This window comes from Ahaetulla prasina, chromosome 2 (assembly GCF_028640845.1).
Source record: "Ahaetulla prasina isolate Xishuangbanna chromosome 2, ASM2864084v1, whole genome shotgun sequence".
Taxonomy (NCBI): Eukaryota; Metazoa; Chordata; class Lepidosauria; order Squamata; family Colubridae; genus Ahaetulla; species Ahaetulla prasina.
This window is the reverse complement of record NC_080540.1, coordinates 121,857,468-121,874,911: the sequence shown is the minus strand read 5'-3', so window position 1 is coordinate 121,874,911 and position 17,444 is coordinate 121,857,468. Positions and strand designations below refer to the sequence as shown.

The 17,444-nt window shown below is 43.3% G+C and overlaps 1 protein-coding gene across 1 annotated transcript in view; it reads left to right on the top strand.

The window, feature by feature from the left end:
- ARHGAP44 (Rho GTPase activating protein 44) overlaps positions 1-17,444 on the top strand; it is a 69,323-nt gene that overhangs the window by 49,057 nt on the left and 2,822 nt on the right. The window contains exons 17-19 of the mRNA XM_058166755.1: positions 4,224-4,445; positions 12,344-12,495; positions 13,706-14,083. Coding sequence (XP_058022738.1) covers positions 4,224-4,445; positions 12,344-12,495; positions 13,706-14,083 — 752 coding nt within the window. The remainder of the gene's footprint in view (positions 1-4,223; positions 4,446-12,343; positions 12,496-13,705; positions 14,084-17,444) is intronic.

Genomic DNA, 17,444 nt, shown 5'->3' with positions numbered 1-17,444 from the left:
ATAATTTTCTAAAATACCATGCCATTGACATCTCTAAAATATGGAATAACATAGAGCCCGTTCCTATATAATCTAACAGACTGAGCTGAATCTGATATCAGGAAGTAATTGTAAGTAATTGAAATTGATCTCCCAACTCTGTGGATCTTCAGAATGATCTCTGTTTGGACAAACTAGACTCTCTAATTTGAAGTAAATCTGTGTTGTTGCTTAGCCCTCAAAATGCTTTGCCAACTCATTAAGTGTCCCATTGAGCATGATGTTTAGTTTGACTCCAGATATTTCTTGAGAGCCTACTAACTAATCAAGAATCCTATTAAGTGATTCACTGAGATTTTGGAAAGTAAACACAACATTAACCCTTTACTGCCATCATCTCTTTCACTTAATAGTAACAACTGTGCTTCACCTAGATAGGATCACATTCACTGCCAGATTTGTGCCACCAGCGCACCAGCTATGTATTAACTCGCATTACCATGAGAAACATTGATAGGATGTGCAGGACTCTGTGAGCAGCCTTGCACATCTTGCCCTTTGAAAGCTAGGCCTGAGCCTTAATAACTTCTTCTGTGACTTAAGTTGATTTTGAGGAATCATCAAGAGAAGAATGTGTTATGTGTATGTTACCAATTACATTTGCACATCACATTGAATGGTAAAATAGTCAAGTAGCAAGCATAAATAGCTAATGTCCCACATATGAGCTCTTTTCCATCATTAACCAGATTATCATCAACAAACTAATCTACCCCAAGTCTTGGACACATTCTTTGGCCTGCAGTGGCTAAAAGCTAAAAGAAACATCAAACTTTTATGAAAACGGAATAGGTTTGGATAGTACATAATCTGTTTCCTAATCGAGATTCCCTAAAGCAGAGACTGGGGACTTTCCTTTTTTAATGAAGAGTCACAAATCTCTGAGAGAAATCCTTTGAGAAGACTTTGAGACAAAGTTAGGAGGAATTTATATCCTTTGAAACACATGGCATTCTCTCTCAGTGCTTTCCCCTCTCCGTGCCTGTTTATCTGATGAGAGGCTTCACACAGATGCTTCAGGTCCAAACTTGTCAACCTCGGAGCTCTGTAAGATTGTATTTGGGGCATCTGTGAAATTTGCATCAAACAGCTGAGGATTGTCATGCATTGTTCTTATCCTGCTTCTAGCTATCGGATGTTGTTTTTATATATTAAGCCAAGGTTTTGTACATTAAACTAGTCAGGCATGGGCATAAATACAAATATATGTTTTTAACTTTTTCATGACCTAATTCCCTGTCACAGGGATAGACCTATATTCTATCCTTGGCTATACAAATATGGGAGAAATTATATTCAAAGCATTTCCCAGATGCCCCAAGAGGATTGTGATGGGGGAGGAGCCCAAACAAGCAGAAATAAAGAGAGTACAAATTAGCTTGAGAGAAAGAGAGAGAGGATAGGCTGATTCTTAAAGCTTTCCATGTGCGCTAATAGCTTTCAGTTCCCAGTATTGTCCTTACATCAGACATGAAACATTAGCTGCCAAGAACAAAACCTAACTCCTTTGATCCAGAGAGAAGAACCACACAGGAATTGTGTATTTCATTCATGTATTCATCCATCCTATAGATCAGTGGTTCCCAACCGGTGTGCCGCGGCACTAAGGGGTGCCGTGAGATCTTTTGAGGGTGCCGCCAAAATTTCGGGGAAATTTCTCGTTCTCGGTCCCCTCCTTTTCACAAAAGGGTGGCTCCACCTGTTGAAAAGCCTCGAAAGCCCTCCCGGGATTGCTGATTTGCTGATCCGCGGAGCAAACAAAACAACCCAGCCTCTCTCGGAAGCTCTCTCGCTCGCCGCTTTTCCATTCCCGAGGACGCCTTCAGTCGCCGGCCTGCGCTCGTCTACTTCGCTGGGAGGAGCTTCGGAGCTTCGGGACCGCTGGGAGGCAGGCAGGAAGGGTAAAGAGGACTCGGTTCCCCGCCACCACCCACCCCGGTGTGTTTCACTAAAGCGATCGCCGCTCCTTTTTCCCCCCTCCTGCTTTTCTTGAAAGAATAAGCGGTCGTCCTTCCATGTTTGAACAGCAGATGGTTTCCATTAAGGGCAAAGTCCTGGCTTTCACCGCCGAACTCTGTGGCTGGCCGTGCTGTGTGTGATTCAGCTCGTTAGGAAGCATCAGGTTTAGTTACCATGTGAAACTTTCTCAAGGTCTGCAGTGTGGACGCGATTTCCCCCTTTCGCGCTTGTCGCCGTTAAATCCTTAGGAGAGGAAGGCTGGGGTGGGAGGGATTATTGGGGGATCGGGGATGGCAAGAAGTTTTTTTCGGTTCCTTTTCAGAACTGTGGAAGAAAGGGTGTTTTTTTCCCCTTTCCTAGAGTTTGTGTCTGTGATTACTTTCGGAATACCAAGCTGATTTTATCATGCCTTTGCGATCCGCCCGAGTTATAGAATTAAAACAAACCCTTTCACTCGGCTCCCATTCATTCCTGCTGGTGGGGAGTCATTGGTTTGAGCAGCATTCAGCCCACTTGGACTTGAGATCTCTGTTTTGACGCACTCTTGAGATTGAAGGCAGATTGGGGGGGGTTGCGTTGGGGGGGGGGCGGGGGAAAGAAAGGCAAAAGGTTTAAAACTAATGAGTTTATGCTGTAATGTGAAAGCATCTTAGACTCTATTTCCTTATAAGGGTGCCGGGAACTTTTGAAAGGCTTTCCAAGGGTGCCTCAAACAAGAAAAGGTTGGGAACCACTGCTATAGATCCTCTTGCTCCCTATTCTCACCCCGGAGCAGCAAGGGTACAATCCTTGTAATTTGCTTCATTCTGCTTCTCCTAATCATCTCTTAACATTCTGAGGGGGGATCCGGGGTGGTGAGCTCATTGTTTTCCCAGAACCCTTCCATTTTCTCTGATTCTTCTTTCCATTAAACACCCTCCTTCCTCTGTAGTAAGATGTTGCAGCTGGAGAGACTTGATTCCCAGGCTTTTCTCAAGTGTCCTCTTACCCTCGCCGGCTTCTCCCCTTCCCCCCATAGATAGCCACCGCTGGTGCAGGAGGAGAGCCATTTGGCCTTAGTTTGTGTTACACTAATGTCTGTGTTTTTGTCCATGCAGCCTTAGGAAAATCCAAAGGTACAGTATTTTCTGGGTAGCTCTTGGACCATTCCGTTTTTTCCAGTATTCAAACCCAGCCTGTTCAGAGCACCCAGGGCCTTGACAGACAAAGCCCTCTTTTGCCCGACTGAGGGTCATGGCAAGGCAGCATAAAAGCCAGTGTCTCTTTCCCTGCAGTTGGAATGGAGCAAGTGTTTGGACATATAAAGCTACTTCACGTAGAGGCAAGGGCTCCATAAGATCATACAATAGAGGCCTTTCACATCCCTGCTGCCTAGGATATGTAAAGTGGCGATGGGGACTGAACCCAGGGCCTTCGTGCCTGCAAAGCATGTGCTCCAGTCACTGAGCCTTGGCCCTTTCACTTTCCTGCAATGCCATTAATTTCCACTGCAAAGGACATCTTCCTTTCTCTTTGGAATGTACAGGCAGCTGCACATTATAAAAATAGAAATGTTTCCCCTAAGTTTACTTTTTGGTCAGAATTTTATGCTCAGGGTTGTGGCTTTTCTTCATTCATAGGCTCCTTGCTGTTACTCTGGAAAACCCTCTCTAGCTGTAAAATGTTGTTACCCTTAAAAAGATCATTGCTTTTGAAGTTTCTCTTGCAAGCGATTGCAAGGGTTTCCCTGCATTTTTAACCTAACCAAGCAATGCCCTGAAAACAAAAGCAAACAAAAAAAGTGGCATGACATTTCTTGGCTTAAATAATATTTATGTACAACTGCTCCTTTCTCTTTAATCAAGAGATTGGGTGAGGGAATAGCCAAAATCAGGATGTTTTGAGGCCTCGGAAGGAAGTTTCGTAGAAAGGCATGCCTTTTTTAATGTTTTCTTTAACACTGAGGGACCACTTAGTGGAATTTCAAAGCAATGGGTTTCTCCCTGGCTAAATGATGTCTGCGTTCCATGTTTTCAGTTCCCTCTCATCCTGTCTGTACACAGCACTGCACGGAAAGGGAGTCTGTTCAGGATTACAGGCCTAGATGCACCCAGATGGATTCCTTTTCTTTCTACTGCTCTGTGTGTGTGTGTGTGTGTGCGCGCGTGCGTGCGTGTGTGTGTGTATGTTTTATACTTTACTGCTTTCAAGATGGTAAGGGTGTATCTCTGTGTTCCCCCCACTAGCATGGGCGTCCGGGTGATGGACACCTCTTGGGTGGCTCGCAGAGGCCCCTCCATAGTTCGTAAGGCATCCTCCACCCCTCCTGCCATGCAGCCCCCTGCTCCGCCTTGTGAACTTGCTGCTACTCCTCAGTCACCAATTCCTGAGCAATCTCTTGACATTTCAGCTACTCCCTCCCCTACTCCAACTAGCTTCGGGTTCCCACCAGGGGTTGAGCGAGCAAGGTAAGTACTGGAAGCAACACCGATTGCTACCACAGCATTCTGTGATCCATGAGCACATCTGCCACTCCCATGCCTGCATTGACCTTCTTTTGTTATGCTTCAGCTTTCACTGTTTTATGTGAGCAGGTGGGGGTGGGGGAGGAAAGAGAGCGAGAGAGGGAATTCAGGTACAAAATAACAGTACCTTCAAGTGCACGAGAGCAAAAAATTTTAATTCTCCAAAGAGAGTAGATGGCAACGGCAATTGGCACCAATCATGTAAAACAGAAGTTTTCTTCTATAACTTCCCCTCTCAAATTAATGGGCAATTACAGGGAATCGACAGACCCTATTACTTCCTTCTCCACCTTTTGGGGAAGAAGGAATACCCCATAGGTCAATACATTAATATCATATAATAGTACTTTATTCATTTTTTTAATGTTTTACTACTAATCCTTTTGGAGTCCATCATGATGTTCCCTTGACCAAAGCAATATTTGGGTCCTCAATTATCCTTGAACTGTTGAAGGACTTTCTGTTCACTTTTCACAATGTATTATTTTAAGTGCAGGACAGCAGAGCAAAATTAAACTAAATGAGATGCCATTTTCTTTCTTTCTTTTAAAAAATCATCTATCTCTGGATGTTAAATCAGTAGGTTAAAGTACAAGTTATTTTGTGGTATGGGATCAGTTTTGTAACAAGAATGTCACATGAAACGTCTTACATTTGCCATTGTGATATATATTGAGAGAGTAGAATTTTCTATCAGAATCATGCATATGATTCTGGATTACATTTCCATCATAGATGAGTTCCTTACCTGAAAGTGTGGAATCAGACTTTTAATGTCCTGCATGTCACTATGGACATTAGAACCAGTGATTAGGGAGCACATTGGGATTGAACGCTTTAGAAATAATAGTGATGAAACACTGAAACAGGCAATCCTCAAACCACAGGAAGAGTCTTGCATGAAATTTGAATTGAACTCCTTGATAAGTAAAATTTATGCATATGGGGGAAAAGGGACATCTTTATCATTCCATTTGATCTCCATTTTCTGATTATTTTTTTCCCCAGTTGCCATCAGTCTGCATTTTTTCAAGGCTTGTTCTTTCTGATAAGGCATCATTTCTAGCACTTTGATCCCTTTGCCCAATCTAATTTTTGTTCTGATGCAGTCACATGTGGTGAAATTATCATGGCCATATGCTATCCTGCTCCCCATCTCTCTCTTGCCCTTATACCAGCAGCATCTGCTAGCTACTTTGGCCTTTTTACAGTGGTGAGATTCAAATAATTTAACAACTGGTTCTCTGCCCTAATGACCAGCTGGGTAGGCATGGCTGTGTGGGCATGGTCAACTCAACATCACTCAGGTGGGCGCTTTGCCTTAGCTGTTACAATGTAATCAGGGTTAACTGGAGAGGCAGTTTCTGTAAGCAGGGCAATAAAGATTAGGCTAGAAACAACACCAAAATGTTTCCTTCCTGCCTTTCTAACAAGAGTAGCCCTGTAAAGTGGAAAAAAAACAAAATAAGATTTCTTCCAACAACTGGTTCTCTGAACTGCTTAGAAAGTTAACAACCAGTTCTCCCGAATGGGTGTGAACTGGCTGAATCCCATCACTGCACACAGAGCATAGTCCAAAGCATACACTCTGCTAGAGAGAGGTTCCTTGAGCATGGGCTCCAGCGTGAGTCTGAAAGCTCGGAAGACTAAACCTCTGGTCCCGGTGACTGAATCACAATTGCCTTTTTACTAATAACGGATTGAATGTACTCCAGGGGTGAAATTGACTTACCTTCCTTACCAGCTCAGAAGTCCACATGCCCCCCATGCGCGCATCAAATGCACGCACAGATCTTCTGCGCATGCGCAAAATCTTCTGCATATGCACAAAAGGTAAAAAACACATTACTTCCTGGTGAAAACCAGGAAGTAATGACACCCAGGTGGTAGGTGTCGCCGCTAGTTCAACGATCGCTACTGGATCACCAAACCACTGGCCGTGATCGCTACTGGATCACGAGATCCGGTCAGAACCAGGAGTATTTCACCCCTGATGTATTCATTTTAATGTCTGAAGAAAATTAATCAATAGCTCAGTCCCAAGCTGGTTTAGCTCACGCTGGTAAAAGCCTGTTATTAAGAACACAGTAGCCTGCAATTACTGCAGGTTCGAGCCCGGCCCAAGGTTGACTCAGCCTTCCATCCTTTATAAGGTAGGTAAAATGAGGACCCAGATTGTTGGGGCGGCAATAAGTTGACTTTGTAAAAATATACAAATAGAATGAGACTATTGCCTTATACACTGTAAGCCGCCCTGAGTCTTCGGAGAAGGGCGGGGTATAAATGTAAACAAAAAAAACAAAAAAAAGCTGCATAAACAGGAATAGAATCAAGATCACATGAAGTATAAATAGCACTTTATAATGCCTTAATAAGACCACATTAGGAATACTGGATCCAGTTTTGGCCGCCATGATACAAAAAAGATGTTGAGACTCTAGAAAGAGTGCAGAGAAGAGCAACAAAGATAATTAGGGGACTGAAGGCTAAAACATATGAAGAACGGTTGCTGGAATTGGGTATGTCTAGTTTAATGAAAAAAAGGACTAGGGTGACATAATAGCAGTGTTCCAATATCTAAGGGGTTGCCCCAAAGAAGAGGAAGTCAACCTATTCTCCAAAGCACGTAAATGCAGGACAAGAATGGAAACTGATCAAGGAGAGGACCAACCTAGAACTAAGGAGAAATTTTCTGACTGTTGGAATAATTAATCAGTGAAATGATTTGCCTCCAGAAGTTGTGGGTGCTCCAATACTGGAGGTTTTTAAGAGATTGGATAACCATTTGTCTGAAATGTTATAGGATTTCCTGCTTGAGAAGGAGTTGTACTAGAACAGCAGTCCCCAACCTTTCCAACTTTATGGACCAGCATGGGGGGAGAGGGGATGGTGCTGTGTGAGTGGGTGAGTGCGCACATGCACAGTTCCATTTGCACAAGCAGGCACATGCGCCTGCTGCTCACACAAATATGCATGCTTGCCCACCTGCTGTGCACACAAATAGAGCTGTGTGCATGTGCTCCCCTGCCACTTCTGCAGTCCAGTTCTGAAAGGGGCCTGACCCAGTAGAGGGCTGCTTCCCAGGGTTTGGGGACCCCTGGACTAGAAGATCTCCAAGGTCCCTTCCAACTCAGCCTGTTATTCTATTATTCATTAGGCATCATTGATATCCCACAGCATAGTTGTTATAATGCATGAAAATATTTTTTTTCCAACTTGGATTAATATCTCGTTTATTATTTATTTATTATTATTTATTTATTTATTAAATTTTTATACTGCCCTTCTCCCGAAGGACTCAGGGCGGTTCACAACCAGATAAAACAACAATGAATAAATACAAAGTAAAACAATAATTAAAAAACTTATTAAATATGGCCCTAAGTTAAAATACATTTAAAACAATAAAACCCACTAAGTAAAATTAAAACCAAATAAAACATCTAAAATTCTATGCCAGTCCTGCGCGAATAAATAAATATGTCTTCAGCTCGCGGCGAAAGGTGCGAAGGTCAGGAAGTTGACGAAGTCCTGGAGGAAGTTCGTTCCAGAGGGTGGAAGCCCCCACAGAGAAGGCCCTTCCCCTGGGGGCCGCCAGCCGACATTGCTTGGCTGACAGTACCCTGAGGAGTCCCTCTCTGTGAGAGCGCACGGGTCGATGGGAGGCAAACAGTGGCAGTAGGCGGTCCCGTAAGTAACCCGGTCCTAAGCCATGGAGCGCTTTAAAGGTAGTAACCAACACCTTGAAGTGCACCTGAAAGACCACAGGCAGCCAGTGCAGCTTGCGCAGGAGTGGTGTTACATGGGAGCCACGAGTGGCTCCCTCTATCACCCGCGCAGCTGCATTCTGAACCAACTGGAGCCTCCGGGTGCTCTTCAAGGGGAGTCCCATGTAGAGAGCATTGCAGTAATCCAAGCGAGAGGTAACAAGATCATGAGTGACTGTACATAAGGCATCCCGGTCAAGGAAGGGGCGCAACTGGCGGATCAGGCATACCTGATGAAAAGCTCTCCTGGAGACGGTCGTCAAATGTTTTTCAAAAGACAACCGTCCATCCAGAAGAACGCCTAAGTTGCGCACCCTCTCCATCGGGGCCAATGACTCGCCCCCAACAGTCAGCCGCAGGTGCAGCTGACTGTACCGGGGTGCCGGCATCCACAGCCACTCCATCTTGGAGGGATTGAGCTTGAGCCTGTTTCTCCCCATCCAGACCCATACGGCTTCCAGACACCGGGACAGCACTTCGACAGCTTCATTGGGGTGGCCCGGGGTGGAAAAGTACAGCTGCGTATCATCAGCATACAGTTGGTAACTCACCCGAAAACCACTGATGATCGCACCCAGCGGCTTCATATAGATGTTGAACAGGAGAGGCGAGAGAATCGACCCCTGCGGCACCCCACACGTGAGGCGCCTCGCGGTCGATCTCCTGCCAACACTGTCTGCGACCGGTCAGAGAGATAGGAGGATCTCATTTATGTTTATCTCATATTAGTTGTGATCAGTTCCCTCTGCTTATTCTTTTTGATAGTTAGGAACTCTTAGCTGGCAAAGAATAGGCAAAGGCTTGCAGTTATTACGCTAACCAAGACAGGGAGGAAGAGATCTCTCCCTTGTGAGAGTGGAGCATTGGAACAAAGGGATCTGCATACAGTTTTTAGGCCTACAGGCATGCTGACTTTTGATCCAATCTAATGAAATAACGTTGTTATCTCATATAACAAAATGCTAGAGCAGATTCCCTTTTGGTTCTTCTGGAAATAGTGGCCACACCAATAAATCCCCTTGAGAAGTGTGTAGGTGCACTCTTGTGGGCTTGGGCAGGGGCAGTCTTTTGTAGCTCCAAAGTGTGAGCATTTACAGGAACCTTGATGATTTCACCATTGCAATTCCAACCAAAACCTTCTCTGGGCTGCCGTGTGGGCACCTTATTTTCTAACTCTGAATAGCTAGTGTCACCGCAATATTTGGCTGTAAATGGATGGACGGAGACAGCCTCATGAGATTAAAAATGAAGAAAAGGACTTTTCCTCTCTGCATTCAACAGCACTGTTGCTGATTTGCAGGGAAAGAAATGAGAGGGGTCACAGTTCCAACTATTGACTTAATGACATGCAGCTTCATTATAATTCATTCCACACTTTCTTTGCTTCCCTGGTGCAAAGTGTGAAGTCTCCCTCACCTGCAAACGTATGCCTACATTATGCAAATCTTAGTATTCGCTTAGCTTTGCATTTTAGTATGCTGGCCGCTGAAATCTTTGTTTTCTTCTGTAGTTTCCCTGAACTCCGTTTGTTTATTTTGCCAATATTCTTATTTCTGGTTTTAATTTCACAGTTATAATTTCACAGCACATTTTATTCTTCGGCACCACTTTCTTATGCCTTGATTGATTTGTCTGTTGGAATTTAATCAGCTGGTTCAAATCAGGACCTGCCAGTTTCCAAGTAAACAAAATTTGAATTGGAGACAGATGTACATTTCCTTAAATTTCCCCCAGAAAAAAAAAAGCCTTCTGGGATGTATATTAAAGTATGAATCTTTCATATCTGATACACAAAGGACAATTTCTTATAAAATGCCATCACTACCGATTTCCACTTAAGCCTTTTAGGGAGTTTTTTCTGTTTTCAGTACACATTCAGGCATTTGCATATTAGTGTATTAGGCTCCATAAAGAAATTGTTCTATTTTCCTTTCTTCTTAAGGAAAACACTCTCGCTCTCTCTCCCTCTTTCTTTCTTTTTCTTTTTCCTTCCTTCCTTCCTTCCTTTCTTTCTTCATGTATATATATACCACCCAGCTCCCAAGACATTGATATATTACAAAAATGCATTACAGAAGCTAATATATTAATACTAAAAGAATGACTATGTCCTGGAAAGAGAATTAAACGATATCTCAAATTAAATTGTCCTTCCCCTGCCCCTACAGATTAATGCCATGCAGGGCATCTGCAAACTTAGGGTGTTTGCTCTGCCCAACTGTTTGGAAACAGGTGCTGTCTTGGGATCAGGTGCTGGCAAAGGAAAAGCTGTTTCCGGTGCATGCCATATATTTGCAAGCAGAAGTAAAAACCAGGGGAACATCTGGACTTTGCCACCCCCCTTGACTCTTTTGGTTGCTCTTCTGCCACCCTCATGCTTTGGGGCTGTGATTGGAACTCCAGTTCAGTGCTTCCTTGTACAAATGCTCTCTGCTCTTTTTTTTTCCTTTTTGTTTTTTTTGTTTTTGTTTTGGACCTTTGCAGCACGGATGGTGTGTCGTCTAATTGGTCGGATTCCTGTTACATCTATCCATCCCCTGAAGACGACAAGTCTCCCTTGTACCCCCACTACTCTTCCTTCTACCCTTACCCCCCCAGGACCAGCCCATGCACTAGGCCTGAGCCTCCCTTGCCGCCATACCATTGGGCAGGGAACAACCCAACACTTCCTCCCCCTTGTTCTTCCTCCTGTTCTTCTTCTGCCTCCTTTCAGTCATTTGACATTAATTTCCTACATCTCCCTAAGCAGATTTCCCTCACAGAACTGCATGGTCCTGAGACTAACCTTTCCTTTGTCACCACAAAAACCGCTTTCACCTTATCCAAACCTAATCCTCCTGGCACTCTTCCGTATAGTTCCAGCATGTCAGTTTCTTCCCCCTGGGTCAGCTGCACCTGTGCCAGAGACAGAGGAGCCGGGCTCACTAGGTAAATAATTGTTTATTTGACACTGGCAGGGCATGGTGGCATCTGGAAGGGTGACCACCACCTGCTAACCCTTTTGGGATACCAGAGAATGGAGTTTAGACCCCAACTGTCCTCAGGAAAACAGAAAAGGCATTGCTTTGGACCCCTCACCCTGCTGGTAGCCTTCTCAATATTCAAGAGCATTTTGGTTGCTTTGGTCAAAAGACAATAGATACCAAACTCTAAATGATAGTTCAAAAAACTGGTTTAGTGGTTTGTCTTCTTTCTCTAGGGAGCTTGAGAAAAGAAGTTCTGCAAGGAGACTAGAGCTATTTCAGGAGAATTCTCGACATCTTCCCAAAAGAATAGTTTCTAAGAATTTGTAGAGAAACTACAGTAGCAATCCCATTCTTTCTTTGGAGTGCAGCAAAATCCTTTATCCAGTGTGATTGTGAACTGGGCCATAGGCAACAGTACCAAAGCAGCAGATTCTTTGGAACTAACCAGCCCATCGCCATTATGGCATTATGCCCCCCACCCCCAGCAACAAAAAGCAGCTTTTGAGTCCTTCCACTAAGATTCCAGTTAGTGGATTTTGTATCTACCAGCCTCAGTCTCACTGAGCTAAATTGTTGCTTGCTATTGGTGCCTTGGAGTTTGGGGCACATTGGCTAACCCTGACAGATGAGTGGCTTATGAGGATTTTACATCACCTATGATCGAATGAATTAAGAGTGGTATATGAGGGACAGATTTGGATGATGGATATGCTCCCAAGTCCAAGACACAAAAAAGTATCTTAATTTATAAAAACACTCCTTCCTGTCCCCATCATAAGGACAGACTGAATGCCAGAATAAGCTCAAAACAGCTTCCCTCCATTTTTGTTTTGTCTCATTGCTGTGTACAGAATGATTGAGAGGGCTGTGGCTTCATTCATGCTCTCCTCATGCTTAAACTGCTTTGAAGGTGGATGTGCAAGATTGTCTGGTCCCTTAGGCATGTGTTTGGGAGTAAGACATAAACATGCTTTGCTTTGCAAATATCATTGGTTTATCTTATCAGGGAGCACCCTGGGACTCTGCCAGGAAAATTAAGGGATCTGAGATATGTATATCTCCTGGCATATATAGCTTACTACTTCTTGATCTTTTATTTTGCTTTTAGCACTCTGAAAACCAAGGAACTCTCACTAGTGTCTGGGCAGAAAGGGAGCCCAGCTTGCAGCCACACAACATCAGGTGGTGGGACTGCACAACAGCCCCCAGGTCCTACAGCACAGCAATCCACAGAACAAAGTCCACACACCCTGCGGAAAGGTATGCATTTTATATTTGAGATCTAATTTACCTGGAAGATAAAGAACTACTGAAAGCAAATGTTTGCTCCACTATCCACCATAGATAGAGCAGAGGTGCCCAATTTCTGTATGGCCAACTTTGAATGATATGCCAGGAGATGTATGTCCCAAATATGAAGGGAGTAGAGTGAAAACTAAATTTGATTAAATACAATTATCTTGCAATTTAATGAATTAAATAGCATTAATATAACTGTCCCAAATATTAATTCTTTCATGTCAATTTTAGTGGTGGAGTTGGGGGCTACCTAGACGAATTTGGGAAGCTTCAAGTTGTCCATATGGGTACTAGGCTCACATATGGAGGCTACTAAATTCAAAAGGACTTGGAAGTAGAATTCGACTTACATATTGAAGACCTCAGTCCAAGGTTACCTAGCCCCTATTTTCTCAGTCCCAGTTTCTCTTCATTGGTATGCAAGGTGTCTGGTGCATAGGTCTGAGCAGAAACCAAGTGCAAGGGAATAATCAAACAGTTTGCAAAATACTGCATTTTTAAAGAGGGCCTTTAAAAATCAGCACTTTAGATTTATCCTCCTTTTTTTTTTAACACAAGGTCAGATCATGTTGCTGAAATAAGATCAGGAATTTGGTTAACTCAGAACTGGTTATTTTGATAATAACTAAAAATAATAACCAGTTCTCTTGAACCTATAGTAGGCGGAAGATTGAAAAGAGGGGGTTCTTCTTCTCAACTTTAGAAGCAAAGGAAAAGTGTATTCCAAGTAGTTTTAACTAGCATTCATAGTTACAGTTACGTAATAATATTCAACATGCTTTCTGAATGTTATCAAATTTCCAAAAATCGCTATACCAGCAAAGGAACTGTTAAAACTGAGACCTGGAAGACAAAAAACAAACTGTAAAACATTTAGTAGCTTGAATTTGGTGCTAGATGATTAGGAGGGAGGCTGTAAAGAATAACTTGCGTCTAGGATACCATCTCTAAAATATGTGGTTCTACTGGCCCATATGTGGTTCTATTGGATAAATCATTAGGGCCACTTTTTAAATTAGACTTGTTTCAAATTCATCAGCTAACTATGATTAGGATTTGTCCACTGTATTCAGAAACTGGTAGTAAGAAGCTCAGCTGAGTTCCAGTGAACAGTGATCCTCATTTCTTTCCGTCTTTTTCTCTCTCTCTCTCTTTCTCTCATTTTCTGCAGTTTCAAAGAAGCTGACCCCACTCCCCGCCAAGGGTCCTTATGTCCAGTCTGGTGGTATGTCTGATCCATCGACAGGGCAGCCATCTCCGGCCAGCCTTTCTCCCACACCACCCAGCACTCCATCGCCCTATGGACTGAGTTACCCACCAAGCTACTCCTTGAGTTCAGGCCCTCTCTCCCCAGCAGCAGCTCCTTCCCTGTCTTCTCCTCCTTCCCTAACAAGCACTTTAACCAAATCTCGGCCCACCCCCAAGCCACGACAGAGGCCTACACTGCCACCTCCACAGCCTCCCACATCCAGTGCATCTGGCTCCAGTCCACAGTCCACAGAGCACACCATACTAGATGACATGTCTCCTGGAGAGAGCATGTCCACAGGTAACCAGACAGTGAAAGTGGGACATCGGCTTGTGGTTTGGGAAACAGCTGGGATTACTAGCAGAGATCAGGTGGTGCAGGGAAGAGCTTGTGCGGGTTCTGGTTTTTCTGGTTTTTCTTCCTTTTGAGTACAAGTACAGAAGACAGAGTTAGTGATGGGCACTGCAAAAGGAGTACACAGATGGGAACAGCCCAAGTGAAGCAGAGGTCTTATAGGGGCCACTATTATCAAGTCAAGACTGAAGTGGCATTTTGCAGGGCTGCTATCCTTTGTTTTTCTGGTTTTCCCATCGTCTTGATTTCAAAATCAAGAATGCTCATTTTATTTACCCTTATTTTAACTTAAATTAACCAAAGAAAAGAAAGAAGTCTATTCTTGTAGATAGGTGGGCATATAATACTACTCAATCAGGAAGTCCAAAGCAAGTATTGTATACAAAAACAAAGAAGCCAAAGAGGTGACACAGTGGGTAGAATGCAGTACTACAGGCTAATTCTGTTGATTGACTGCTGACTGCAATTTGGCAGTTTGAATCTCACCAGGCTCAAGGTTGACTCAGCCTTCCAGCCTTCTGAGGTGGGTAAAATGAGGACCCAGATTGTTGGGGGCAATATGCTGACTCTGTAAACTGCTTAGACAGGGCTGTAAAGCACTTATGAAGAGGTATATAACTCTAAGTGCTGTTGCTATTGCTGTCATTGTGATGAGGGAAAGAGGGATACTTTCTGGTACTATGACCTAGTACCTAGCAAGGAGCTGCTTGATTTTTTGATGATGATGACCTTGAGGGACATAGGATAGGTATGAAAGCAGGATTTTTATCTTAGGGTATTATCTTAGGGTTCCACACCCAAGGGCAAGTGACACTGATTCTTGCTTTCTCCAGGGATAATATATTCCAGCATGCACTGCTGTCTTTAGCAAATTACTACATAGTAGCATGTATTCCTCCAGGCTTTACTGTAGGCACTATGATAGTAGTATAACCCTGAATGTGCCATGTTGCATCCACATATGGTGCAAATTTAGCTTTGGCACAGCTGTGCCAAGTGGAGTAAGTCCTGTTGGCACTGTGTTTCTCCGTTTTTAACATTTTTCTTTCCACCTTTTAAAGATATCAAGGAACATGGCTGGGGGTTTAATGTGCCTCGGAGTGAGTTAAACAGTGAGGTGATGCTTCAAACATACAAGGTTACACTGCCAAATGTTGACAATTTGACACCAAAAGTGCTTTGGTGGCAAAAGGCAACTTGCCTATTTGACCCCATTCTTCCTATCCACCCCATCCCAGAGCAATTGATTCATAAGTGCCAATCTCCCTTCTTCAGTATGTTTTGTAAACAGTAAATAATGCAGCTGTTTGGACAGCAGGGTGAACACCGTCCCTTTTCATTAGAAGAGATCACTTGGCTTGGCTAGTACTATGATTTGGCATGCTTAATAGAAAATATCCTATTTAGAACAGTTTTTTGCAACCTCGCAGGTTTTCCAGGAGCTGGATTCCTTCCTAAACAGAAAGAATTAGAACTGTTCCACTATTTTCATGTCTGATGCTTGGATGAGCACTAGTTTTTTTTTTCAATTGGGCTGAAGTTTCTAATCTTGGATTTGCAAAGGCGGGGGGAGGGGATGTAGATTTAGGCACAAATACTTCTAGCTGACAAGTGAGAGCCAAGAGAATTGGCAAAAAGATGGGAGATATAAAGAGTTTTTAAACCTCTATAAACAGTTTTTAATCTCTATTTTATTATATTGCGGGGCGGGGGGGAACTAGTTGGTTTGTAGTATGCTGAAATCTTGAGCTAATCCTTCTAATGATATGAATATTAGAAACTGGAATGGTATGAATATTAGGCAGTAATGAGAGATGGCAGTAGTTCCCATCATGCCAGTTCTTAAGGACTAAATGGCCAGTCTTCAGACGGATCACTATTTCATCCAATGAAAGGCCAATGAGAAGAGATCAGGTCTCACCAGCTTTCTATTCGGGGATAGGGTAGATAGGTGTATTGTTGTTTAGACTTTCCGTTGTGTTTTACTTTTGTCTTGTTGCTGCTGTTTCTCTTCTGTTCCTATTTCCCAACCCTATTATTGTGTCCTTGCAGCTGTTTGAAACACGTGGTGCAATATTGGATAGGTGTGAGGGGACTGCTTGGGGTAAGCTGGAGTCCCACCATCTTCCCTGAACCTTTGCCCTTCTGCTACTACCACCTATTGCCCCTGCCCTGCCCTGCGACTATGCCTCGTTGTCAGAGTCACCTATCACCATCTCACTGGCCTTGCATGGGGCCCGCTGATCCAGAACAGCATGGCTGCTCCAGCCTGAACCCCATTCCAAGCTTCCTGATAATGCTATTATTAGTAAACTTGGAGGGTGCTTCTCTAAGTCACTGGCCTTCACATGCGGAACACAGACAGTTAAATTCATTCAATTAATTCCTTTCCAAGCCACAGTGTTCACTTGCACCTAACCTTGCTGGTCCTTTCTTACCAATGTTAACTCTCTCCCTCTGCCATTCCATGTGTTCTTTCTAAAGGGATGTCATGATATTACCATTTAACTAATACTAGTGGCACTCACTGTTATGGATGAAGCCAAAAGAACCACATCTGGGGCACTTCAAGAGCACAGGAAAGTTCAGATAAGGTGTGTAGCCAATTCACATAGATGATGGGATCTTCTCTCACCATCCAAGAAGAGCAGTCCTTGCAATGGAATGTTCTTCTACACATCAGGCACTAAAGTTTTGTGAAACATTCCTTTTTAAGAAGTGTGTTTCCTCATTTCTTTGCCTACATCTCCCAGTTCTTTTAAAGAGTTTTGAGGTATTTTCAAACAATTTGAAAAGCCTTCTTTTAAGTTGAGGAATTTGATGGTTCTGAACAGATTTTCCTACACAGATTGACCAACTGCAAATGTCAGGGAAGTTTCCCTTTGGTATCCCAAATATCCCCAAAGTGCTGATAGTTTGGAAGGTGTGAATGAACAGAATGTTCCATGGTATCTTGTGGTCCTGTGAGCATCTTGTCAAGTTTTGGAACTAGCTTGCAATTTGCAAAGAACATTACTTGTTCAGAACAATCTGCATGGTGTCGTTTGTCTGTAATTAAGTAAATCTGTCCTACCCTACCCCATATCATGTATTCTCCTAATCTTCCATAAGGGAGAGTTTGTCCAAGAGTGTCAAATCACTTCTGACCCCACTTTGAATTTCTCTTATGAATCAAATAATATGATTGGAGAAAGAACTCAGGTGGGGTATGCTGTGAACCTGGTTATATTTGGAGTTGAAATGCATATATATTCATTCTCTCCTGGATGTGTGCTCCTTTGTTGCAGTTTTCAGGCCATGCTTTGAA